Below are 26,327 nucleotides of genomic sequence, written 5' to 3'. Positions count from 1 at the left end.
GGTGCACGGCCAGTTTCCAGGACCATTTCAGAGTCTGGAATTGAAACCACATGGAGGGTTAGTGTCGGCAATGAAAACTCTTTGTCGCTGCAGGTTGCTGCTCTCTGGACCCCAATGTATGCAGAATGCCTCTGTCTGCCTTCTCCCATAGCAGCCCCTTCACCCTGGCCTCCGCCAACTCCTGGGCCTCCCTGGCTTCATAAACCACAGGATCCAGTTCAAAATGGCCGTCTTTTCTACAGCTCTCCAAGGATTTGCTCAAGCTGTGCACAAGGACCTTTTCTCTATGCTCTTCTAACTGCTGCTTCTCTTCAGAGCTGGACCACAGCTGTACCCTCAGTTCCAGTTTTGAGGACCTGGAAAGACAACTAGCCCAATGTCTGAATGGCTTAGGTTGACAGCTCAGAAGGGCTTAAATGCAAGAGAAATAGAAGGTTCAGTAGAACCCTGAGATAGGGTCACAAATAGGGTCACCCATATGCCTTAGAAGGATGTAAAGAGCATCTCCTTCTGGGGACAGGCAGGTGATGGCTGAGCCTTGTGGGAGCACTGAGTCAGCACTCTCCCCAGGCTTCATCCCTCACTTTTGGAGCAACGTTGGTTGTGGGGCTGCCCCATGGAGGAGGTAGGATTTCACACACTCTGGTCTGTAGCAACCATCTTCTGGATGGACTTTGTATTTGTAGAGGCCTTTCGTTCTGCATTATGCTATGGAAAACTGTGTCTCTTGGGAGTTAAGTGAGGTCAGTGTGTGTAGATGACAACTGTAATAAGAATAGAAGAGCTGCCTTACTGGGTCAGACCAAAGGTCCATCTAGCCCAGTATTCTGTCATCCAACAGCGGCCAGTGCCAGGTGCTATAGAGGGAAAGAACAAAACAGGCCAATTTCAAGTGATCTATCCCTTCAGTGTTGTCCAGTCCCAGCTTCTGGCAGTCAGAGCTACAGGGAGACCCACAGCATGGGGTTGCATCTCTGAGCATCTTACATAATAGCCACTGATGGACCTATCCTCCATGGACTTATCTAATTCTTTTTTTGAACCCAGTTAGATTTTTGGCTTTCACAACATCCCCTGCCAACATGTTCCACAGGTTGACTATGAGTTGGGTGAAGAAATACCCCCTTTGTTTGTTTTAAACCTGCTGCCGATTAATTTCATTGGGTGACCCCTGCTTCTTGAGTCATATGAAGGGGTAAATAACACTTCCAGATTCACTTTCTCCACACCAGTCCTGGTTTTATAGACCTCTGTTATATCCCCCTTTTGCCATCTCTTTTCTGGGCTGAACACTCTTAGTCTTTTTAATCTTTCCTCAGATGGAAGCTGTTCCATACCCATCATCATTTTTGTTGCCCTTAAATATACTTTTTCCATTTCTAATATATCTTTTTTGAGATGTGGCAACCAGAACTACACGCAAGATTCAAGATGTGGGCGTACCATGGATTTATATGGAGGCAATATGATATTTTCTGTCTTATTATCTATCCCTTTCCTAATGGTTCCTAACATTCTATTCCAGCTTCTCCAAAGTGGCCTTGTCTTCCTTGGGTGCTCCTTTGTCACCTCAGTCATTCAATGACCTCATTGATTCACAGGCTTCCTGCTTCTGATGTACTTAAAACTTTTCTTGCTGTTAGTTTTGAGTCTTTGGCTAGTTGTTCTTTAGATTCTTTGTTGACCTGACTAATTACACCTTTACATTTAACTTTCCAGCATTTATGCTCCTTTCTATTTTCCGCAGTAGGCTTTGCCTTTCAATTTTAAAGGATGCCTTTTTGCCTCCAACTGCATCTTCTACTCTGCTGTTTAGCCATGGTGGCATGTTTTGGTCATCTTACTGTATTTTATTAGTTTTTTAGAATTTATTAGTATTATTAGTTGGAGCCTCTAGTATGGTGGTTTTAAATAACTTCCTTACAGCTTACGGGCATTTCATCTTTGTCACTATTCCTTTTAATGGAAGTTTAACTAGCTTCCTCATTTTTATGTAGCTCCTTTTTTTATGTTAAATGCTACTGTGGTGGGCTTCTTTGGTATTTCTCTCCCACAAGGATGTAAATTTAATTATATTGTGGTTGCTATTACCGAGCAGTTCAGCTGTATTCACCTCTTGGACCTGATCCTATACACGACTTAGGATTAAATCAAGAATTGCCTCTACCCTTGTGGGTTCCAGGACCAGCTGCCCCAAGGAGCAGTCCTTAATGCTGCCTAGAAATTTTATCTCTGCAACCCGTCCTGAACTGACATGTACTCAGTGAATCGGGTTGAGGGTAGTAGAAATCCCCCGTTATTATTGAGATTTCTGTATGTGTAGCTCTTTGTTCTCCTGGAGCATTTCACAATCCCCGTCACCAACCTGCTCAGGTGGTCGGTAGTACATTCCTACTGCTATACTCTTATTGTTCAAACATGGCATTTCTATCCATAGAGATTCTGTGGTACAGTTTGATTCATTTAAGATTTTTACTATATTTGACTCTCTGCTTTCTTTCACTCATCACCAGCAAAACCTACTCTGTCATTCCAATATATGTCGTACAAAAGTATTACTGTGTGTCATTCATTATTATCATTTCATGAAATTTCTATGATGAATATTATAGCAATAGTCTCATTTAGTACCAGGCACTCAAATTCACCCACCTAGCATTTAGACTTCTAGCAGTTGTATACAGGCACTTATAAAATTTCTCAATTTTTATCTGTCTGCCTAATGAAGTTGCAATGATCATAATACTTTCATAACTGCCCATCTATAGTGCTTTTAGGCAGAGATCTCAAAATCTTTCACAAAAAAGGGGAAGTATTGTTCTCCTTAACTGTACAGGTGGGGAAACTGAGGCACGGAGCAAGGACTTGCTCAGTTATAGAATAGGAAATAGAACACAGGTCTCCGAATTCCCAGTCTATGGACTTAAACTCATTAAACAACGAGGGAAGCAAAGTCCTGCAGTGTTTAAGCGTCATACAGACTTTGTGCTCTAGGCCCAAGGATAAATCCTCTATCCCTAAAACGCTCTGAGAATTTCAGTCTCACAGGCCAAGAAACATTTCAAAGCACGGTTACCAGGTTCATTTTGTGCGGTTTGCAGTGTAAGTCAACCTATTTCAACGTCATTACTGGGGAAATGTTGTCCAGGTGTTTTTCTCTCTGAGAGTTGATTGTAGAAAGAATGGAGCCTGCAGGGTAATAAACTAGGTGAGCTTAGAGTTCATCGAGCCAGATCCGTAGCTGGTGTACACAAGCACAGCTCCCCCTGACTGCAAGGGGGCAGTGCGTGTGCAGATGCCAGAGCAGCCGGCTGGGACGGCCATGAACGTCCTTCATCCTGTATCCCTGTGTCTGCAAAACCACTTCATTTCTCAGCCTCTCTGTTCCTGGCATTAAATTATCCCTGGGCAGCACTGATATCCCCACTGGTTCCTGGCATTGTACCACATCTTGCTGTATATAATAAAGCACCTTCAGATGCATGTTCCACACAAGATGCTGTACCCGGGGTGCTGTCCTAGAGCCAGTTTCTCCTTGTGTCCACTGCTTCACTCTCTCCTTATGAATGCACATCCCCCTCCCACATGGGACTCCAGTCACAGCCCCTTTCTATGGAGTCTACTGGAATTTCCACCAGGGATAAGAAATCCCCCAAATCTTGGTCTCAAGTTTAAAATCAACCAAGTCTTTTTGAAGGTTTTGAAAAGCTGAGGGAACTCCACCTCACTGAATTGCTTTTTATTTTCACTGCATCTCATCCCTTCTGGGGTCTAGCTAGAAATGGAAGCAGAAGAGCTGAAATCTCACAAGAATGGCTGCCTTGCCATATTGGCAGGTGGACTGCGGTCAGGAAGTGCCAGCACTGCCGTGAAACTGCCTCTTCTTAGGGTACATTTCCATGGCAAACCCCCCGCCCCCACAGAGCAAGTCTTAGAGTCTGGGTGAACATTTTTAGGCTCATGGTATGGGGCTAAAGATAGCAATGTAGCCATTTCTGCTCGGGCTGGAACCTGGGCTCTGAAAGCCGGTGAAGGGGAAAGGCCCAAAGCCCGCACTTCACCCTGAGCGGGAACATCTTCACTGCTCTTTTCAGTGCCACGTATCGAACCCCACAAGCCAGAGTCAATTGACCTGGGCTCTGAGATGCTGCCATGTTTAGGGGGTGGTTTTCAGGGTAGACTTATTTATAGTCAAGAGGATCCACTATTTGCACCAAATGTCATTGTTCACAGGGTTACTGAATGCCTCAGAGGAGTGTGGGGCTGAAATGAAGTGAGATTCCTTCTCCTCGGGAACTTTACCGCACCTGGGAACTGAAACACCAGCACAGATGGGAAACTCTGTAGGGCACCTTCTCATTACAAGTGTGAACAGCACTTGGCATGATGGGGCTCGGTTTCCAGGCTGAGATCTCTCAGCACTATCCCAACGTAAACTAAAAACAATAACTTAAGGCAGCCGGTTGCGAAGTAAATATCTGTGAGGCTGTATTGCCTTTTCACACTCCTACGGCCTCTCCCTGTGAGTGGCGTTCAGTAGCTAGCTTGTATTCGCAGTGACTGCAGACTGTCCAATATTCAGCCAGAAAGCAGCTGAAGTTGACTTGTCCAGCCAGGATGACCCTCTCTCATAGCCAGTGAAAGTACTCCGGGCACTAATGGACTCTCTGGGGTGGATACAACCTCCTAAGGAAATTAGTGGAAGGTTCATTGCTTGGGTTGTTTAAAACGAGACTGGGCAGAGCACTGGGGAATGTACCGTAATGATCAGTTCTGCAGTGGCTGAGGAATCGTGGTCTAGGGGGGATTGAAAATGGCTTTTCTATCTCTCATTCCCAAGACGCAGGAACAGTTTCTTTTCTCCCAAGTCTGAAAACAAAGAGTTAATTCTCTCTCTGCCAGCGATGGGCGGGGAGGAGAAAGTGGAAGCAGAGATTCCCAGCTGAACTGCGAGACCCCCCGCTGGGAGGAGGCGAGTTCTTTCACCGTGGCTATAAATCCACCAAAGGCAGGCAGCTGTGGGTGAGCATGTGGACCTCACACAGCACGGGAGGGAGAGTGAGGCCCTAGGAAAGGAAGGGAGCACTGCAGGATTCTGGTGAGTTCACCCATGAAATCCAATTCATGTGGGCAAAGGAATTGTACTGTTCTGTAGCCAAAGACGGGTCTGAAGCAGAACCTCAGATCCAAACACACCCACATTCTGGGCAAGTTCAAGTTCAAAACCTGATTCAAATTCTGCTGTTGTATACTTTAATTTCCTGTTTCATCTGCAGTTTTCTATTGTTCCCCACCTGATCACACTTGGGTGTCTATCGCTAGCAGCTATGGTCTATGAATGATCTGGTTTTCACTTAAACAAGTGATCTGGTTTTCAAGGGGAGTTGATGGGTGTTCAGCACCTCCAAAAAATTAAGCTATGTGCCCAAGCGTGGATGAAGGCAGATACCTGCGACACCTAAGATTGAGAATGTGGTGCTGAGTGGTTCTTTAGCAGTTTCACAGGCAGATGACCTCTCTTAACTTCAGTGTTGGCCCTAGTTCCTTATTGTTAAGGTGCCGGGATTCTGAAAGGGATTGTGGAATGCAGTTTATGTGCAAGAGACTATGCAGATTACATCTGAGTCTTGCTTTTTTTTAAAACCTGGCTTCCTTTCTGAAGGTATCATTTGCACCTGGAAATAACTGCCCCCGCAAATCAGGGGCTTCCATGCCCACATTCCTGTTGGCAGATCATTGTGGGTGCAAACAAAAGTGGAAAGTCCTGAGAGCTAATGACAGGATGGTGCCAGGAGATACGTGTTAAAATTCCTCCACCAAATGCTACAGAAGTTTGGGGGGATTTTGTACATACTCTAGATATTGAGAATTATTGATCGTCAGGTAGCATTCAGAATGTGCAAGGCACTGTACAGACACACACACTATCTCACACACACACTCACACATGCATGTGTGCACACAGAGACTTTTCTTCATCAACATTAAGCCCCCTGTAACATACGGAGGGGGAGATAAAGGAATACAAACCAAAATATGGACCATTTTCCCTTGCCATTATATGCATCTGTTATGTTAAATACATGCATATCAGCTCTACCCGATGGTCCATTGTTCCTTGGTGGAGTTGATCTTGAGGACGGGTGTGAAGCAGGAATGGGGAGTGGGTTGGGTCCGGGGGTCTGTTCTATACTATGGAGGCACCGTGGGAAACACAGACGGGTGGTTGCTCCGTCCCTGGCAGAGTGGAGGAGATAGGAGACAACACAAGAATAGAAAAGTGTGGATCAGTAAGGAGATGGAGCCGTGAAGGACCCTTAAGATAAGGACAAGGACCCTGTGGAGGGATTTTGTGCTTTGGAGGTGTGAGAAGGGCCATATGGACCAGAGTGGAGGAGGTTGCCGGAACCAAGGCTGCAGATGATGAGGAGATGGAGATGGAGGCGAGCTTTTGTTGTGTAGATAGAAGGGTAGGATCTTAGGAACATGATGTAGAGTGATGTGACAGCACTTGGACACACCCTGCACACACAGGTTGGAGGGGTCAAAGACATCTGCCAGGTTGTAGCCCTGAGTGACTGCGAGGCTGCAGGTGTTGTCAGCAGTGATAGAGATCGGGGAGGGGAGAGAGATGGTAAGAAAGGCAATGAGTTCATCCCCCTCCCCTCCCTCCTCCCCAGCGTAAGAGAGAGTAGGCTGGGGTCAGGGGGGTTCCCTTGGAATTCAGTCCCTACTCAACCTTGGTCAGAAATACCCTAACCATGTTGTAAAGCCCATATCCACTGTCCCAACATCTCACTTGGTCAAGTGTTGGAGTCAGGGAGTGGGTCGCTGTCTGAGGGAGGGAAGGGTTTTGCTAATTTCTAGACTATCTGGTTTTGGCTGATTTGCTTGATATGTTTTGTGGGCTGGGGCCAACCCGGGTTGATCTTACACAAGCGCCTAACTCTCCAAAATAGCAAAATATAATTTGAAATCTGAAAGCTGCAGATGTAAATGAAGTACGAAGTTCATTGTGTCTCTCCAGGTACTCAGGTACCATGGTGATGGCACTGAAAGAAACGCTCATGATAACACAAAAGGTAATGCAAAGGTATGCTGGGAAAATTGGAAAGTCTTCTGAAAAAAAGAGTTGGCGTCACAGACCTGATTTATTGAGCCAACTCCAGACCTGATAGAAGTGGCCTTTTGAAATAATAGAGTGGTAGATTTTAAGGCAAGAAGGGTCCTTTATGGTGATCTAGCCTGACTTCCTGCATACCACAGGCCAAAGAACCCACCCGATGATTCCTGCATGCAGCCCAGTAACTTGTGGTTGAGCTAGAAAATCTCTCTGAGAACATCCAATCTCTATCGAAAGACCCCGAGCCGTGGAGAACTTACTAAGCCTCTGATGGTTCTCTTGAACTGGTTAATTCCATTTTAGTTCCAGTAGCACAGTTGAATCTTATTCACCGTTTGCACTCTGAAGGCTTCGACTTCCAGCCACTAGACTTTGTTATGCCTTTGCCTGACAGATTCAAGAGTCCTGCAGTAGCTGATAGCTTATCACTTAATGTTTCTATCAGCTCCAGACCTTGTCATCCATTCCCAAAGGAGTTGCACCTCATGAGCCAGACACTTGTATAGTGTCTGTTCATCATCTCTTATGTTTTATTGACAGGACAGAGGTTGATGTGAAACTTGCAGAGGATGCTCCTGCAGGGCAACCTGTCAGCTCCCAATGGCACAAGCTCTGATCCAGCCATGTTCTTCCTGACGGGCATCTCAGGGCTGGAAGCTCTGCACCTCTGGATCTCCATCCCCTTCTGCTCAATGTACATTGTGGCCCTTCTAGGAAACTGCATCCTCCTGTGCGTTATCAAGACAGAGCCCTCCCTACACAAGCCCATGTTCTATTTTCTCGCCATGCTGGCCGTGATCAATCTGGTTTTATCCACAACCACCATGCCGAAAATACTGAGCATCTTCTGGTTTAATTCCAGGGAGATCAGCTTTAATGCCTGCCTGGTGCAGATGTTTTTCCTTCACTCGATGTCCATGACGGAGTCTGCTCTACTGCTGGCCATGGCCTTCGACAGGTACGTGGCCATCTGCAACCCCCTGAGATACGTCATCATCCTGACCAATTCAGTGATAGCAAAGATCGGGCTGGCAGCTTTGTCCCGGGCTGTTCTGCTAGTGATCCCCCTGCCCTTGCACCTCAGAAGGCTGCCCTACTGCGGGTCCCACGTCATCTCCCATTGCTACTGTGAGCACATGGCCGTGGTGAAGCTGGCCTGTGCCGACACCGGGTTCAATAACATCTATGGGATCATCATAACTTACTTCATTGTGGGGCTGGATCTGATGTTCATCTCCCTATCGTATGTCAAGATCCTAAGGGCTGTCTTAAGCCTGGCATCCAAAGAAGAGCAGCTCAAGGCTTTCAGCACCTGTGGCTCTCACCTTTGCGCCATCTTAGTTGTCTACACACCAGTGGTCCTCACCTCAACAATACACAGGTTCGGGTGCCATGTCACTCCACACATACATATCCTGCTGGCCAATTTCTACCTCCTCTTTCCTCCCATGATGAACCCCATTGTATACGGTGTGAAAACCAAACAGATTCGTGACAGGGTGCTTCTCTTGGTCCGAGGGAAAAGCTTCTAGGCTGAGCAGGAGGGGGCTGCTAAGCGATCAGGAAGTAGAGGATGCAGGAGAGGTTTTCTGAGTAACTCAGACAGCATGTTTGTGGGGGCTTTGTGTACACTGGGATGGGAAGTCCACCTCCGATTCACAGGGAGCGATACACCGTCCCCTCACTAGCTTAGTGCTGCTGGCTGGAAGGTGATCTTGGCCATGACCTTGTCCTCACTCGGCCTCGTCTGTGGAGTGTGAAGGTGTCTTAAGAGGAGCGTGAAAGCTCCTTGCACCTTCTCATGCTTTGCTGGAACATCTGGTCTTTATTACTGACACACCCAGCCACAGCCATGGAGGTGCATACTGCAGGAACAAATGCTGTATCTGACCCTGACATTCCCTCAGCTCCGAGATGCAGCGACACACCCAGGGCCATTTAGGCACCAGAATAAGTGCTGAGTGCTGGGCTCTTCTGTCCCAAACGTGCAACCATGGAAGCTGCTGGTGCCAACATTTTCTAGGGGAAATCTGGCCTTAGTTGTGGAGTGTGAACATTTAAGATTCTGTCCCCAGTAGTTTAACCCTACCACACAGCAGCACAACGCACAAGCTCGAGAGGGGCGGGAGGAGGAAAGTTGTATCTGCCTCATAGAGCACTTTAAAACTCCCCAAATCCTTACCAGAGTTATCTCAGGCACAAAGTATTTAAAGTTCACTTTCTGATACTGACAATAAATAAATGAAACAGAGTGTTTTTTCTCTTTGTGTGCGTGTGCGTGTGTGTGTGTGTGCGTGTGTGTGTGTTAATGAAATACTTGGGAAAAAGTCTTGCTCTATATTGCTATCACCTTTGTTCCTGTTGTCTAATATATGCTGGACAGTATATAGATATATATCACATTCATAATCTGTATTATCTGCACCATATATATACTAGTAGTATGCATTAACTACCAATAATATTAACCACAAATATTGTAGCAAAAGAACTAGATAAGTTAAAAAAAGAACTAGATAATTTCATGAAGGATAGCTTCATCAATGGCTATTAGCCAGGATGGGCGGGGATGATGTGTCTAGCCTCTGTTTCCAGAAGCTGGGAATGGGCGTGAGAGGATGGATCACTTGATGTTTACCTGTTATGTTCATTCCCTCTGGGGCACCTGGCACTAGCCACTGTCGGACCTTTAGTCTGACCCACTATGACCATTCTTATGTTCTTAACAGTGATATCGCTGAAACAGCCTATACCATAATCCTATTCATTCACTTAAACTTAGTGTCTCATAATACCTTGCATTTACTTAACTAAATATTTGGCACAAGCAGACATAAAACTTGTCAAAATGTGTAACTTCTAAAATCATATATAATAGCAGCTGAAATCTGTTACAGCAGGAGCGCACCGTCAGTATAAGGTGAATGCAACAGAGCCGCACAGGCCAACTTTTTGGAGACTGGTATCATATCGAACCTCATTCCTGCGCCATATTAATAAACCTGAGTGGCATTGGTTATTTGGGCTCAAGAGTATATTTCGTAACAATATAATGAACCAAAGTGTAGTCGAACAATATAATTGAGCAACAATTCCAGACAGTTCGAATCACCCCCCATAGATATCACTGCAGAGATACTATGGCCCATTTTCCCCAGAAAACTTCTAATTTCTGGCACCCTATGGGGTAGCATAAAGAGAAATGGTTCCTTGGCCTCCAAGACATAGCTCCTTTCTGAGGCCCTTTCCCCATAGTGCCAGGGGTCTTGGGTGGAGTTTGGAGGACTATGGGTGGCACTTCCCCCCAAACTGCATAAGTTACTAATGGGGGGCATAATTTAAAGGTTCAGCCACCCCCTCGAACAGTCTGAGTCACAGCTCCCACCCTGGGCAGGCCCCTCCCAGCCGCAAGGCATCCGACACAGCCATGTACACCTGGGAAGCGGACAGCAATGAGGAGTCCTGTGCCAGGAGCCGACCCCAGCCCCCTTACTGGTGGAGTAGTGTCCAGCAATGGTCCCCTCCCAGGCCAGAGGAGCCCAGCATCTCCAGTGGGTGGCAGAGGGCAAAGCGGAGCTGCCGGGGTTGGTGAGGAGAAGGGGCGACCCCGAGAAGAGGTGGTTCCCAGGTGGATGGAGGGTTCATGGTTGTTCCTGCTCAGGACTGCCACACCCTATGATCCGTGGCTGTTGGGCCCCCTGGAGTATCGGCCCTGCTGCCCCACAGGGACTGAGGAGATGGGGCTTGGCAGTGACACTCTGTTTCCAGCTGGACAATGCTGTGATCTGGACCAACAGAGGTAACAGCCTGGCCTGGCATGAGTGTGTCCCTCTGCCCAGCACTGTGTGTCTGTGTTATCATGAGAGATTTCAGTTTGGGGCCATATGTTTTGGCAGAGAGACAAACCATGATTAGGACAGAGCAGTCCTATAAAACGATCTCAATCACTTGCTAAACTGGGCTCACCTGAACAACCTGCAGTTGATTGCAACTAAATTTGAGGTCCTGCATCAAGGAACCAGGTCCGTATATCACACTTACAAGATGGGGGGCTCAGAAAAGAACTCGGAGTCATGATGTATCAACTGTACATGAAGTCCCAGTGCAGTGTGGTGATGGAGAGAACAAATGCCCTCCTTCAATGTATAAGCACTGGATTCTGTCTGGCTACTCCATTGTTGTATGTGAACGGCCAGTTATGGGTGTTTCCAGCCTCACATCACATTTTAGTAACACATTCAGTCACTGCTTGTAGGCAGAGGTTTCCTAAAGAGTTTATTGAACTGGCTTAAATCTTCATTCCATAAAACAAGCATGTAAAAGTGCTCACGTGGGGTATAACCCTGGAGAGGAGAGACATGAGCATTTATATGAATCCTAGGCAGGGAGCCTGGAAGCAAGCGAACTTAGATTTCAAATGCTCTGATGCACAGAGATATTAGACGGGTTCAGTTAGGTGGCTTGTTTAAATATTTTATGAGTCTTCTCTCTCCCACTTCTTCTTGGAGACTTTTCTTTGGATTTATCCTTGTTGGTTTTTACTAATATAAAGTACAAATTATTTGATGACACCACATTTTACTCTTTATTTCTGGAAATAGAACGTAGCTCAGATCTCATATTATTTTAGTCCTATATACCTGGCTTCGTGAGTAATTAGGGACCCCACTTCAAAACACATAAGAACAAATACAAATATTTGAAATATGAAGATTAGACACTCTCTGCTTCCCTGTCCCCATGCCCCTAACACGCACACAGACTTGAAATGAACTGATTCTCCAGACCCCAATGGGATAGGTCAGGTCTACACTACAGAGGTTTGTTGGTACAGCTATTCCAGTCAGGAGTGTGAAAAATACACACCTCTGATAGACATAGCTATGCCAGGAAAACCCTTGTGTAGACACAACTGTGACACTGCACCCCAAAGCACTCCATATTTACCACGGCGATGGAATTATGATAAGTTTTGTACAAAGTATGCCTTGTGAGGTACCATTCTAAAAGTCTTGATCTGCTTAACAGTGATATCTCGCTGGCTCGTATGTGTGATCATTGCATGTGAAGCTATGAAATCTTGCTGTGTGTGAGTTACTAAAGTGTGATGTGAGGCTGGAAACACCCAAAACCGGCCTTTCAGGTATGTTAATGGAGTAGCCAGATGGTGTTAATTGCTGTTATCAACACTCATTGAGGGAAGAAACCACTAGCACCGGAGCTCTGTGTAAGGAAGTCTCCTCAGAGGGAGCATGCAGACAATAGAAAATATTTGGCCAATGGGGGCACACACCCCACGTCACATGCATAGACCTTCCAACAAGCTGGAAGAAACTATAAAGGATGTGGAGTGACATCATCACTTGTCTTCATTCTCCTACAACTCAACATGTGCAATAAGCTCTGGAAGACAAAGGACTTTGAATGGGGGAGGGGAACCCAGGCTGAAGAGCAGATGCAGCCTGTCCCTCAATAATCTTAAGCCTCCTTGCAGCATCAGTCAGGGTGAGATATTGATCATTCCAACCTTATCTAGTGAGTACAAGTCTTAGAATGCAAGTTTGTTTGATTTCCTAGGTCTCCTGCTTTGATCTGTTTGCTATCACTTACAATCACTGTCCTTCTGTAGTTAATACACCTGATTTATGCTTTATCTTAACCAGTGTGTTTTTGAGTGAGGTGTTTGGGAATCTTAGCTCCGTTAGCAAAGGCTGGTGCAGATCTTCCCCTCATCGAGGGGGGAGCGGACTATTTAATGAGTTTACGCTGTACAGATCACTGTGCAGTGCAAGATGGTCTATACTCCAGTAGGGGTGCAAGGCTGGGGAGCTAGGAAATTGGCTGGTGCCTCCATTGTTAGTGCATGAGTGGCTTAGGTAAAGCACTCAGGTAACTTAGATGGGTGTGTGGCGCCACCTGCTGTCATGTTGGGTGATAACAGGACCAGGAGGGGCTGGTTGTGGGTCATCAGAAGTGTAAGAGGCCAACCCAGCTGAATGGTCAGGGGGCAGAGCGGTCCCAACAGCTTCCAGGCTTCAACAACGGAGTACATCCCATCACAACAACTATATCAGCAAAAGAGTCCTTTTGACAATAGACCTGATATCATTCAAGGAGCAGATTTACCTATACCAAAGAAAGATCTCCTTATTCTGGTATGCGCTTCACTTCCTCTAGAAGGTTCTGCTGGTGTAGTTATACCAGCACAGGCATTCTAGAGTAGCCTTCACTAATATGGGGTCTGATCCTGACAGACGGGGACCAATGAGCTCCCACTGTAGCCAATGAGAATTGTGGGAGTTCATCGCATCTGAGGACTAGCCCCACAGTTCTTACAGAACTTTATGATCCTTCTGTGTAAGGTGTATGCAGTATTGCTGCACGGGACAGCTCTTTGGAGACTGGTATAGTATCGAACCTTTTTCCTGCACCATATTAATCATCCTGCCTGACACTGGTTATCTGGGGTCTTGAGTAAATTTTGTAACAAAATAATGAATCAAAGTGTGGTCAAACACTACAATTTATCAACAATTCCAGATAGTTGGAATAACCACCCATAGATATCACTGTAGAGATCCTATGGCCCATTTTCCCTGGAAAACTTCTTAGTTCTGGCACCCTGTGGGGTAGCATAAAGAGAAATGGTCCCTTGGCCTCCATGACATATCTCTGCCATAGCTCCCCTCCCCTGGCTGAAGCCATTTCCACATAGTACCAGGGGTCATGGGTGGAGTTTGTAGGACTATGGGGGGGCACTTCCCCCCAAACTGCATATGTTGCTAGCAGGGGGGCACAATTTAAAGGTTCAGCCGCACCCCAAACAGATCGAGTCACAGCCCCGACCCAGGGCAGGCCCCTCCCAGCTGCAAGTCACCTGGTACCACCATCTACAACTGGGAAGTGAACAGCGATGAGGAGTCCTGTGCCAGGACCAGCCCCAGGTCACCGCTAGTGGAGTGGGTCAGCATTTCTGGCAGGTGGCAGAGGGCGAAGCGGAGCTGCTGAGAGTGGATGAGGAGAAGGGGCTGCCCCCAGAGGAGGTGGTTCCCAGGTTGCTGGAGGATCAATGGCTGTTTCTGCTCCAAGCCGCTGCACCCCATGATCCGTGGCTGTTGGGCCCCCTGGAGTATCAGATCTGCTGCCCCCCAGGGGCTGGGGCTGGGCGGTGCCACTCTATTTCCACCTTGACAATGCCGTGATCTGGACCAACATAGGGAACTGCAGGGCCTGTTCCCGGGCGGGGGTTGCCTGTGAGGTGCACAGGTTACTGGGTGGTGCCTGCGGCAGGGCTGCCGGATGATGAGAGGGTTGTTGCCAGGTGTCCCGTTTTGACTGGAATGTCCAGTCGGAAAGGGGAAGCTGTCAGCATCTGGACAGCACCGCTGCAATAACCTGCCTCCGCCACCGGGGGCAGGGAAGAGCAACAGCTGCTGCTGGAACCTCGAGCGACTCGGCTGCTCCCGGCACAAAGTAGGTACCGGCGCTAGCCGGGAGGGGCAGGGGGGAGACACACCTGTCTGACCCCCCCCATCCTGCTGTGCCTCGATTCCCCCGCCCCGCTGTGCCCCGATTGGGCAGGCTCCTTGTCAGCTCCTCCTGGCCCGACCCTGCGGGCAGCAGGTGAGTCCCAGGGTGTGACGGAGCAATAGGGGAGGGAGTGGAGAACAAGCGACAGGGGGGATACAGGTGGGGCCAGGGCAGGGCCTCAGAGTCAGAGGTGGGGAGCGGGAGGGACCTCGGGGGAAGGAGCAGGACAGGGTTGTTCGGATTTCAGTCAACCCCAGGTGATGAGCTCCAGGCACACAGCGGGGACTGGCTGTGGCACCTGCCTGGTCATAGACATGAGTCATAGACTTTAAGGTCAGAAGGGATCATCATGATCGTCTAGTCTGACCTCCTGTACAACGCAGGCCACAGAATCTCACCCACCCACTCCTGGAACACTTCAATGTGCAGAGAATCCTCCCGCAAGTGACCCATGCCCCACGCTACAGAGGAAGGTGAAGAACCCCCAAGGCCTCTGCCAATCTGCCCTGGAGGAAAATTCCTTCCTAACCCCAAATATGGCGATCAGTTAAACCCTGAGCATGTGGGCAAGATTCACCAGCCAGACACCCAGGAAAGAATTCTCTGTAGTAACTGAGATCCCACCCCATGTAACATCCCATCATAGGCCATTTACCAATAATAGTCAAAGATCAATTAATTGCCACAATTAGGTTATCCCATCATACCATCCCCTCCATAAACTTATCAAGCTTAGGCCTGGTCTACACTGGCGGGGATCGATCTAAGATATGCAACTTCAGCTACAAGAATAGCATAGCTGAAGTCGACGTATCTTAGATCGACTTAGAATCACTCACTTTGCATCCTCACGGCTCATGGTCAGTTGCCACGGCTCCCCCATCAACTTTGCTTTCACCTCTCGCTGAGCTGGAGTTCAGCAGTAGACAGGAGAGCCATAGGGGATTAATTTATCACATCTACATTACACGCGATAAATCAATCCCCGATAGATTGATCACTACCCGCCGATCCGGCAGGTAAAGTAGACGTACCCTTAGTCTTGAAACCAGATATATCTTTTGCCCCCACTACTCCCCTGGGAAGGCTGTTCCAGAACTTCACTCCTCTGGTGGTTAGAAACCTTCATCTAATTTCAAATCTAAACTTCCTGATGGCCAGTTTATATCCATTTGTTCTTGTGTCCACATTGGTACTGAGCTTAAATAATTCCTCTCCCTCCCTGGTATTTATCCCTCTGATATATTTATAAAGAGCAATCATATCTTCCCTCAGCCTTCTTTTGGTTAGGCTAAACAAGCCAAGCTCTTTGAGTCTCCTTTCATAAGACAGGGAAGGGCCTCGGGGGAAGGGGCAGGACAGGGGTGTTTGGATTTCAGGCAACCCCCCGATGATGAGCTCTAGGCACACAGCAGGCTGCTGAGGTGCAGGGTGTTGGTGGGGTCTGGCTGTGGCACCTGCCTGATCCCATCGCCCTCTGCCTGGCCCTGGTCCCAGCTAAGGCGAGGGGCCACGCACGCACTGCGGTGCCCCTCCCCTGATGGATGTGAGGTGGCACGGGGAAGCCAGGCTGGTGCTTACAGCCCCTGGCCTGATTTCCCATTTGGTCAGTGTGTGGAGACAACGGGCTGCCGCCTTGGTGGGCGAGGTGGGAGGGGGCACTATTGTAAGGGGAGACTTTGACAAACCAGTAAAGTGCCTGAAACCACCATGGCTTATTGTTAAAGAAAGCCTAGTCAGCAAGCTGTTAAAAGCAAGTCTCAGCTTGACCAAGGCAGGAGGGGAGGGGGTTTTGGGTGCCACCGAAAGGGCGGCTTGACCCCGAGTGCTTCGTGATAAGAATTGAGTTAAAATTGCTGATTCATGCATTTTCAAAGAGTAGGGTATGCCCCAGGAATGGCTATTGAGGTCTCAAGGCTGCAAGTTCTGGAAAAACCCACTTCTGGTTAATCAATAATCAGAAGGAACCTCTTGCTTGAAACTACTTACTTAATAAGGTTTCTTTAATTACTAATGTATAAATAAGGGGAAAAAGCTTGAGACAGGTGGGACTCATTTCGGGACTGACCTCTCCTTCTGGATGCATCTTTGTGTTCCCCAGCGGTAAACCAGCTGCCGCAGTATCACTCGAAATCCATGCTCAGCTTTGGTAATTATCAAGGGTTGGGGGTGTTTTACTAGCTTGTTGTGGACGTGTGTAAGTGCTTGAGACTAGTAAAATTTAGCTTTACGTGAAAGCACTCTTGTGTTGTCCTGTTTGTGCCAGCCATCTATCAGTCAGACAGCCGTGTGTCCCCTGATTTATTTCCTGTCACCTCCTCGCACAGAGTAAAGTTACCAAGAGCTTTGGGTTGAAAGTACCCTGGGTAACACTATCAACCTGCATCCACTGATAGTGAGGGGCACAATGTAAAGGTTAAGCCACCCTCTAAACAACTCGAGTCATGCCCCCCCCAGGCATGCCCCACCCTGACAGTCCCTCTTCCCTCCCAGAAAGAAACCGCCCTCTCCCTGCTGCACCCAGCTGTAGCTCCTGCCTCTCCCCCCGGGATGCAGCTTGCAATTCACCTGGCCTCCGAACTCACAGGGAAGGGGCCTGGCAGCACCATGTGACCAAGCAGGGGCTGGTTCTGAGTCAGCAGGAAACCCACACGCAGGAGTAGGGCAGCCTCAGCCCCATCCTGACCTCCTGGAGGCTGGGTGCTTTTCAGCCATGGCTTCCAAGGCTCCCCCGGCTGTGGACACTGCACATTAGCCACCGTGTGGCCATGGTTAAATCCCCCACCCCTAGGCTTCCTATACTAGACCTGAAGAGATAACAGGGCAGGTGCCTGGGCCCACGGGCCAGCAGCGACCCCACAGTGGGCCCAGCACTGCAAACCTGGGGTAGGCATGGAATCTGTCCCCCAAACATGGCCCCATTGTCCTGGCTGGAGCTGCCTCCCAAATATTGATGTCAAACTATGCCTATGCAGGGGGCCCCTTTTCCTATCCAAAGAGGAAGTGGTAGCAGCTGTAACTGTGTAGTGTTGCTGCTTATGTTCCACCCCAGACCTGGCTGCATGTCTGCAATGGGTGAGTGGGTCTGTCTAGAATGAGATTTGGGGGATTCTTCTGGATAAAATGTAAGATGTCATTACCCATCTCTTTCCCAAACCAGTGTTCAGTTGTCCTCCTAGTCAAGTCCAAGCAAAGCCCTAACACACAGAAGTCCTGCACACTGTGTGCGCACTTTTTCACCTGCCCACTTTAGGTATGTAAATCCCTTGGTGCATATGTCAGTTGAGGGGATTTGCACACTTGTTGTGGATGAGTACAATATGGCCTACACCTGCATGCACTCTGCTGAGGGTTTGGCCCACACCTTTTCATGTAGCTGTCGATATGAACAGCCACCCAGGAGGAAAGAGCTGGGTTAATCTACCACTTGCTGTGACTTCCTAGGCTCCAAAACAAATGTGCTGCTATAATGACCCAAGTCTCTCAACTCCCACCTGGGGAGAAAAGTCAGCAGGGTATCATTAGGTGATGTAAATACTCTCACCCGGTTGATCCCGGCCGAGTGGAGAATCCTGCAGTTTGTGTGTGACTTCAGCATGTACTGAGAGTGAAGAAGACGCAGCCAGGGTTCAAGTGAGCTGGGGTAGTTTATATTAAAACTAATCAAGGATCTTTCTAAATATGAGGATTCTATGGATTTTTAAAGCAAATGGAAAGCTTTGGGCCAAATCTGTTGTCTGGTATAAACCTGGAATGATACTGGATTTACACCCCTATAAGTGAGAGCAGACCAGTATAAAGTATCAGAGGGTAGCCGTGTTAGTCTGGATCTGTAAAAGCAGCAAAGAATCCTGTGGCACCTTATAGACTAACAAACGTTTTGGAGCATGAGCTTTCGTGGGTGAATACCCACTTCCTCAGATGCAGACCCGTATAAGTGAGGTTAGTCATACAGAAGGGAACTATTTAGTTCCATCAAAAAACAATACAAAAAAAAAACGATGTGAAGAAACCACTGAATATTCAAAAGATATGGGGTGTTGCGTTACACACAGAGCCATAGTTCTCTCTGCATTGTACAATTGCATTGTGAGAGACTCTCTAATGTGTAATTCCGTTATCATGGGCGATTTCAGTCTGGGGGACATATGTTTTGGCAGAGAGGCAAGTAATGATAAGGACAGGGCAGTCCCATAAAGCGATCTCAGTCGCTTCCTAAACTGGGCTCATCTGAACAACGTGCACATTCCTAGAGCCAGGCAAACTAGCATTTGGAACAACTTAGCTAGGGATGTGGTTGGTCGCCATCATCCGAAGTCTTTAAATCAAGACTTGACGCCTTTCTCAGTGATACGCTCTAACTCCAGGAGACGTTATGGGCTAAATACAGAACTCACCTGGTGAAATTCTGTGTGCTGTGTCATTCAGGAGGTCAGAGCAGGTGATCAGAATGGTCCCTCCTTGCCTTAAAATCTATGACCCCATAATTATTTGCTCACAATTTTTTCTCAGTTAATGAAATAATTACCAATTTTTCTACAACCTTAGAAAGATATGGGCTGTAGCAGCTTGTAGTACTTTTTCCCTTTGTCAGAATAGTCTCTGCATCTCTGTTGATTTTGATTTTTATATCATAGGATTTCTTCTCTCCAAAGTCTGTTTTGAATACATGTGTGCTGCAGCCATGCACCACACTACAACCCTCCTGCTGCAATATAAATAGACATAAAGGAGTTCATCTGAATCTGTTTGCTTCTGAATCTGACTGTATGTCCAGGTTTACGGCAGCATGTGGAGTGCCAACACTGCGTGCCTGGCTAGCATGGGGATAAATAGCCGTGTGGATAGAGAGGCCCTGCTTAGGCACGTAGACTACAGGTATGGTAGAACTTTAAGGTCTATACCCGACACAGTTCTCCACACACTCAAGCTGTGACACCATTGAGTGTCCCACTGCCTCCCTGCTGCCAGAGCCTTTCCCCATTGAGATGAAAGGCTCCAGCAGTGGGGAAAGGCTCTGGTAGTGAGCAGCCTCTCCCCGCTGCCTCCCCACTGCCAGAGCCCGTCACTGCCATGTGTAGCTACATGCCTGCTTCTCAATGCGGTGTGTAGCTACACAGACCTTACACGCCAGCACAGACAAAGCTTCGGGAAGACATTACGTAAGTCAGACTTCTTGATGTGACATTTCTAGTTTTCTGCAAGCCAGAAGCTGCATAAGCGTAACCTGACAGTCCTGCAGTATTTCAGTGGAGGTGGGGCCATGCATAGGCCTGGAAACAGGGAGTTTTTGCCATAAAACTGATGAGTTTTGAGGCCTCTGACAAGTATCACACAACATGTTACATAAGAACAGTCATATTGGATGAGATCGTTGGCCTGACTAGACCAGTGTCCTCTCTTCTGACCATGGCCAATGCCACATGCTTCAGAGGCAAAGAACAGAACAGGGCAATAATTGAGTGATCCATCCTCTGTCATCCAGTCCCAGCTTCTGGCAATCAGAGGCTTAGGACATGCAGGTCATGGAGTTGCACCTCTGACCATCTGGACTGATAGCCACCAATGGACCTATCCTCCAGGAATTGATCTAATTCTTTTTTAAACCCAGTTAGACTTTTCGCCTTCACAGCATCCCCTGCCAACAAGTTCCCCAGGTTGATTGTGTGTTGTGTGAAGAAGTACTTCCTCCTGTTTTTTTTAAACCTGCTGCCTATTAATTTCATTGGGTGACCCCTAGTTCTTTTATTATGTGAAGAAGTAAATAACACTTCCCTGTTCTCTTCCTCCACACCAGTCATGATTTTGTAGACCTCTATCCTATCCCCCTGTGGTCATTTTTCCCTTCTCTGTGCCTTTTCCAATTCAAATATAGAGTGTTTGCTTTTTTGACGGCTGCTGTACATTGAGTGGATGTTTTTAGAGCACTATTCACAATGACTCCAAGATCTTTCTTGAGTCGTTAACATCTAATTTAGACCTAATTTCTATGTATAATTGGGATTATGTTTTCCAATGTGAATTGCTTTGCATTTATCAACGTTTAATTTCATCTTCTATTTTGTTGGCCTGTCACCCAGTTTTATGAGATCGCTTTGTAACTCTTCACAGTCTTGTTTGGATATAACTATCTTGAGTAATTTTGTATCATCTGCTAATGTTGCTACCTAACTCACTGTTTACTCCTTTTTCCAGATCGTTTATGAATGTGTTAATCAGCACTGGTACCAGTACAGATGCCTGGGGAGAAGTGCTATTTATCTTTCTCCATTGTGGAAACTGATCATTTATTCCTACCTTTGTTTCTTGTCTTTTAACCAGTTATTGACCTAGCACAGGACCTTCCCTCCTATCCCATGACAGCTTACTTTTCTTAAGAGTCTTTTGTGAGGAACCTTGTCAAAGGCTTTCTGAAAACTGAAATACACTATGTCCACTGGATCACCCTTTTCCACATGTTTGTTGACCTCTTCAAAGAGTTCTGCTAGACCGGTGAGACATGATTTCCCTTTATAAAAGCCAGGCTGACTCTTCCCCAGCAAATCATGTTGATCTATGTGTCTGATAATTCTGTTCTTTACTATAGTTTCAACCAATACGCCTGACGAAGGATCGTGCTTCTCGGGGTATCGCACTAAGAATAGCTGTGTAAATGTTGAGGCTCGGGCTCTGAAACAGGTAGGTTGGAGCCCCAACTCAAGTTACAGAATCTACACAGCTTATTTTAGCGAGGAACCCTGAGTCTGTCGATCCGAGCTCTGAGACTTGCTGCTGGGGGCTGACACCTCCTGTGTAGATGTACCCTTGGTCATCACTGTGATCAAAATAGCACTACTCATGCATGTTCTGCAATGTACTACGTACATCCAGGCTGAATATCCAGAATGTGCTGCTGAAAGTACCAGGAACGTCTTGCTACATGCAGCTTAACATGCCAGGTATTTCTAGGCTGAAAGTATGTGCCGTGAGGCCAGATATACTAGGTACTTCATGGCAGAATGTACACTAAACAATGTGCATCTCCTAGTAGCAAGGTACACCAGGTGGAATACTTGTACCCAAGTGACTCATGACTCATAATGATATTCTAAAAACTAAATAATTTTGCACAGAAAAATATAAGGGTTTGTATGATTAGTGGTATTGCAACATGACTGATGAACTCCACAGGAGGTCAATCCACTTCTTCCAGAGATGACTCTGGCCCCTAGTATGTATTTAATTAACAGGGTCTGTTCATTCCATGTGTTATGTTTTATTGAAAGGAAAGACATTAATGTGAAACTTGCAAAAAGATGCCACAACAAGACAACATGTCAGGTTCCAACGGCACAGGCATTGATCCATCCGTGTTCGTCCAGACAGGCATCCCATGGCTGGAAACTCTGCACCTCTGGATCTCCATCCCCATCTGCTCAGTGTTCATAGTGACCCTTCTAGGAAACTGCACCCTCTTGTATGTTATCGAGACAGAGCCCTCCCTACACAAGCCCATGTTCTATTTCCTCGCCATGCTGGCCATCATCAACTTTGTTTTATCAGCAACCACCATGCCGAAAATACTGAGCATCTTCTAGCTTAATTCCAGGGAGATCAGCTTTAACGGCTGTCTGGTGCAGATGTTTTTCATTCACTCAATGTCCGTCCTGGAATCTGCTGTGCTGCTGGCCATGGCCTTTGACAGGTACGTGGCCATCTGCAACTAGATATGCCACCATCCTGACCAATTCAGTGATAGCAAAGATCAGGCTGGCGGCTTTGGTCCGGGTTGTTATGCTAATACTCCCTCAGCCCTTCCTCCTCAGAAGACTGCCCTACTGCCAGTCCCATGTCATCTCCCATAGCTGCTGTGAGCATATGGCCTTGTTGGAGCTGGCTTGTTCCAAAACCAGGTTCAATAATATCTATGGGATCATCGTAGCTCTCTTCATCGTGGGGCTGGATCTGATGTTCATCACTCTATCATATTTCAAGATCTTGAGGACTGTCTTAAGCCTGGCGTCCAAGGAGAGCAGCTCAAGGCTTTCAGCACCTGTGTTGCCCACCTTTTTGCCATCTTAGTGGTCTACACACCAGGGGTTCTCTCCTCAACAATTTATAGGTTCAGCCAGCAAGTCGTCCCGCACGTACACATCCTCCTGGCCAATTTCTACATCCTTTAGAAGGTTCTGCTGGTGTAGTTACCTTCAAAGGCATTTTAGGGTAGACTACACTAATATGGGGTCTGATCCTGACAGATGGGGACCAATGAACTCCCACTGTAGCCAGTGAGAATTGTGGGAGTTCATCGCATCTGAGGACTAGCCCCACAGTTCTTACAGAACTTTTTGATCCTTCTGGGTGAAAGGGTTTAAAACGTGATCCTAATTCATACTCATTACTGACATGAGCCCATTAAAGTGAATAGATGGACTCCCATTGACATAGAGAGACAAGCTGTGGGAGGTAATATCTTTTAATGGGCCAATTTCTGTTGGTAAAAGACATGAGTTTTCGAGCTATACAGAGTTCTTCTTTAGGTCACTGATTTTGTAAGAATTGGGCTGGGCCTTATTTCAGCCAAAAATGAGGTGCTGAATTGTATTGAAGTTCTGTTCAAGATTCTTCAGTTAGATTGAAAGATAATAGGGTAGGGAACTAGCTATGAGTAAAATGCCATGTCACATGCATTGCAGGCCATGAAATAATCTAATTAAAATTGAAATAATCTCATTGTCATGGAGGCAGCAGGGGTTAATCGCTACAGCCCTAGACTGGGATGCCAGAGACCTAGGATCAGTTCCTAATTCAGTCACTGGGCTGCTGGGCAGAGGTGAAAGTGGGCCGGTACAATGTACCGGTGAGAAGTGGCCACCGATACTGGCCCAAACACAGCCAACGTTAAAGCATGATAGCACTTAAACATCGCTGCCCCTTTCTCCTTCCACCCAGGGCCACAGATGGGGGGGTGTGGGAAAAGTGGCAACTGCCCCAGGGCCTGGCCATTTGAATTGCCATCAGAGGGTGGGGCTGCATGGAGGGGCTGGTTGGGGGAGGCTGACCCCAGCCCTGCCCTTTCAGTCTGAGGCCCTGCCCCATCCAGGGGCCTGGAGCTGGGCCACTGTACAGGTAAGTAATTTATCTTGCTTTCACTGGTGTTGCTGGGTAAGACACTTCACTTCCCTTCAGGCAAGGAGTCAGCAGGCCTAGCCCTCTTGCTAGTGATGGACAAATGAGGCAGGACCACAGCCAAGTGTAACTTCCATGGTGACCACTACAGCTCAGGGAGAACATGAGGACTGTATAGAATCATAGATTATTAGGGTTAGAAGGGACCTCAGGAGATCATCTAGTCCAACCCCCTGCTCAAAGCAGGACCAATCCCCAAATCCCTAAATGGCCCCCTCGGGGATTGAACTCACAACCCTGGGTTTAGCAGGCCAATGCTCAAACCACTGAGCTACCCCTCCCCCCTGCACCACCTGCAAGGGTGATGGTGTTCCCACTCCAGCATGCACAGGCCTTTCACTCCATGGTTTGTGAAGAGCTTTAAATTAGTTCAGGACGCAAGATGCTGCAGAAAGATACATCAGCACTAACGATCCTGGTGCCTATAGGGGGGTGGGGCACTTGCTGATGAGCTTCCCAGCACTAAACTCCACACAAGGTGCAGCCTAGAAGCTTTTTCTTTGGAATAGGAGATGAACTGTTTCGCGAATTTGTTTGGTTTTCACACAGTACATGATGGGGTTCATCATGGGAGGAAAAAAAGGTAGAAAGTGCCCACCAGGACATGTACATGTGGGGCAACTTGCTGGCCGAACCTGTGAATTACTGAGGAGAGAACCCCTGGTATGTAGACCACTAAGATGGCACAAAGGTGAGCAACACAAGTGCCAAAAGCCTTAAGCTGCTCTTCCTTGGACCGAAGGCTTAAGACAGTCCTCAGGATCTTGATGTACGATACAGCAATGAACATCAGATCCAGCCCAACAATTATGAGAGTTACGGTGATCCCATAGATATAATTGAACGTGGTGTCAGCACAGGCCAGCTTCGCCACGGCCATGTGCTTACAGCAGCAATGGGAGTTGACATGGGACTGGCAGAAGGGCAGCCTCCTGAGAACGAAGGGCAGGGGGACCGTTATCAGAACAGCCCGGGTCAAAGCAGCCAGCCCGATCTTTGCTATCACTGAAATGCTGAGAATGGTGGTGTACCTCAAGGGGTTGCAGATGGCCACGTACCTATCAAAGGCCATGGCCAGTAGCAGAGCAGACTCCATCATGGACAATGAGTGAATGAAAAACATCTGCACCAGGCAGGTGTTAAAGCTGATCTCCCTGGAATTAAATCAGAAGACGCTCAGTATTTTCGGCATGGTGGTTGATGATAAAACAAGGTTGATGACGGCCAGCATGGCGAGGAAACAGAACATGGGCTTGCGTAGGGAGGGCTCTGTCTTGATAACATACAAGAGGGTGCTGTTTCCTAGGGGGGTCACGGTGAACACTGAGGAGAAGGGGATGGAGATCCAGAGGTGCAGATCTTCCAGCCCTGGGATGCCCGTCAGAGCCTGTGCCATTGGGAGCTGATATGTTGTCTTGTTGTGGCATCTTTTGCCAGTCTGACATCAATGTCTTTCCTTTCAATAAAACAAAACATACGGAATGAACAGACCCTGTAAATTAAATACACACTAGGGGCCAGTCTCAGCTACGGAAGAAGCGGCCTGAGCTTTTGTTCAGTTCATTAACCATGTTGCAATAACACTAATCATACAAACCCTTATATTTTTCTGTGCAAAATCATTTAGAGTTTTTAGAATATCATTACAAGTCATGAGTCACTTAGTTACAAGCATCCTACCTGGTGTACGTTGCTACTAGGAGATACACTTTGTTTAGTGTGCATTCTGCCATGAAGTAGCTGCATGGCATATGCTTTCAGCCTAGAAATACCTGGTATGTTAAGCTGCATGTAGCAAGACATACCAGGTACATTCAGCAGCACACTCTGGGTATTCAGCCTGGATGTACGTAGTACATCATGGAACATGCATGAGTAGGGCTATTTTGATCTCAGCAATGACCCAGGGTACATCTACACGAGAAGTGTCAGCCCCCGGCAGCAAGTCTCAGAGCTCGGATCGACAGACTCAGGGTACCTCCCTAAAACAAGCTGTGTAGATGCTGTAGCTCAAGTTGGGGCTTCAGCCCACCAGCTTCAGAGCCCGAGACTCAACATCTGCACAACTATTCTTAGCATAGTACCCCGAGAAGCACAAGCCTGTGTCTGTCGACCCGAGCTGTGTGACTAACTTCCACTCGCTGCGTAGACATCCCCAAAGAGCCTATGAGTCTGATCCCGCTCCCATAGAAGTCATGGGGAGAACTCCCCACTGACCCCCAAGATAACCGAGCTGTTCTTTTTAGGTGACAAATCTGAGGAACTGTCCCAAATGTCAATAGAGATGGTTTTGGAACAAAGTGATTAATTAAACAGCAATAAGTCACCAGGACCAGATGGGATTCACTCAAGAGCTCTGTAGGAACTCAAATATGAAATTGCAGAACTATTAACTGTTGTATGTAACTGTGATGTTCCCCTGGTGTTATCTGGACCAGTGATCTGCTAAGTCACTCCAGTCCTTGACTCTGGGAGCCAGCCTTATCCTGAACTGCTATGAGAACCC

General features: G+C 47.4%; 1 protein-coding gene and 2 pseudogenes across 2 annotated transcripts; 2 read left to right on the top strand and 1 right to left on the bottom strand.

Moving 5' to 3' along the window:
- Positions 1-7,608: 7,608 nt before the first annotated feature.
- On the top strand, positions 7,609-8,655 carry LOC127048230 (olfactory receptor 52K1-like). 2 transcript variants are annotated; one of them, XM_050947951.1, is made up of 2 exons: positions 7,609-7,623; positions 7,705-8,655. In XM_050947951.1, exons 1-2 carry the CDS (start codon positions 7,609-7,611, stop codon positions 8,653-8,655), a joined length of 966 nt encoding a protein of 321 aa, XP_050803908.1. The 2 variants fall into 2 exon arrangements, with proteins under 2 accessions (XP_050803908.1, XP_050803821.1); XM_050947864.1 differs by lacking the exon at positions 7,609-7,623 and having other exon boundaries at positions 7,693-8,655.
- Positions 8,656-21,948: 13,293 nt separating this feature from the next.
- On the top strand, positions 21,949-22,815 carry LOC127033374 (olfactory receptor 52K1-like; annotated as a pseudogene).
- A 1,491-nt stretch (positions 22,816-24,306) lies between these two features.
- On the bottom strand, positions 24,307-25,248 carry LOC127054134 (olfactory receptor 52K1-like; annotated as a pseudogene).
- Between the last annotated feature and the right edge of the window lie 1,079 nt (positions 25,249-26,327).

The sequence above is a fragment of the Gopherus flavomarginatus genome, chromosome 1, assembly GCF_025201925.1.
Source record: "Gopherus flavomarginatus isolate rGopFla2 chromosome 1, rGopFla2.mat.asm, whole genome shotgun sequence".
Lineage (NCBI taxonomy): Eukaryota > Metazoa > Chordata > Testudines > Testudinidae > Gopherus > Gopherus flavomarginatus.
Note: the sequence above shows the minus strand (reverse complement) of the source record. Positions and strands in the feature narration are given on the sequence as shown.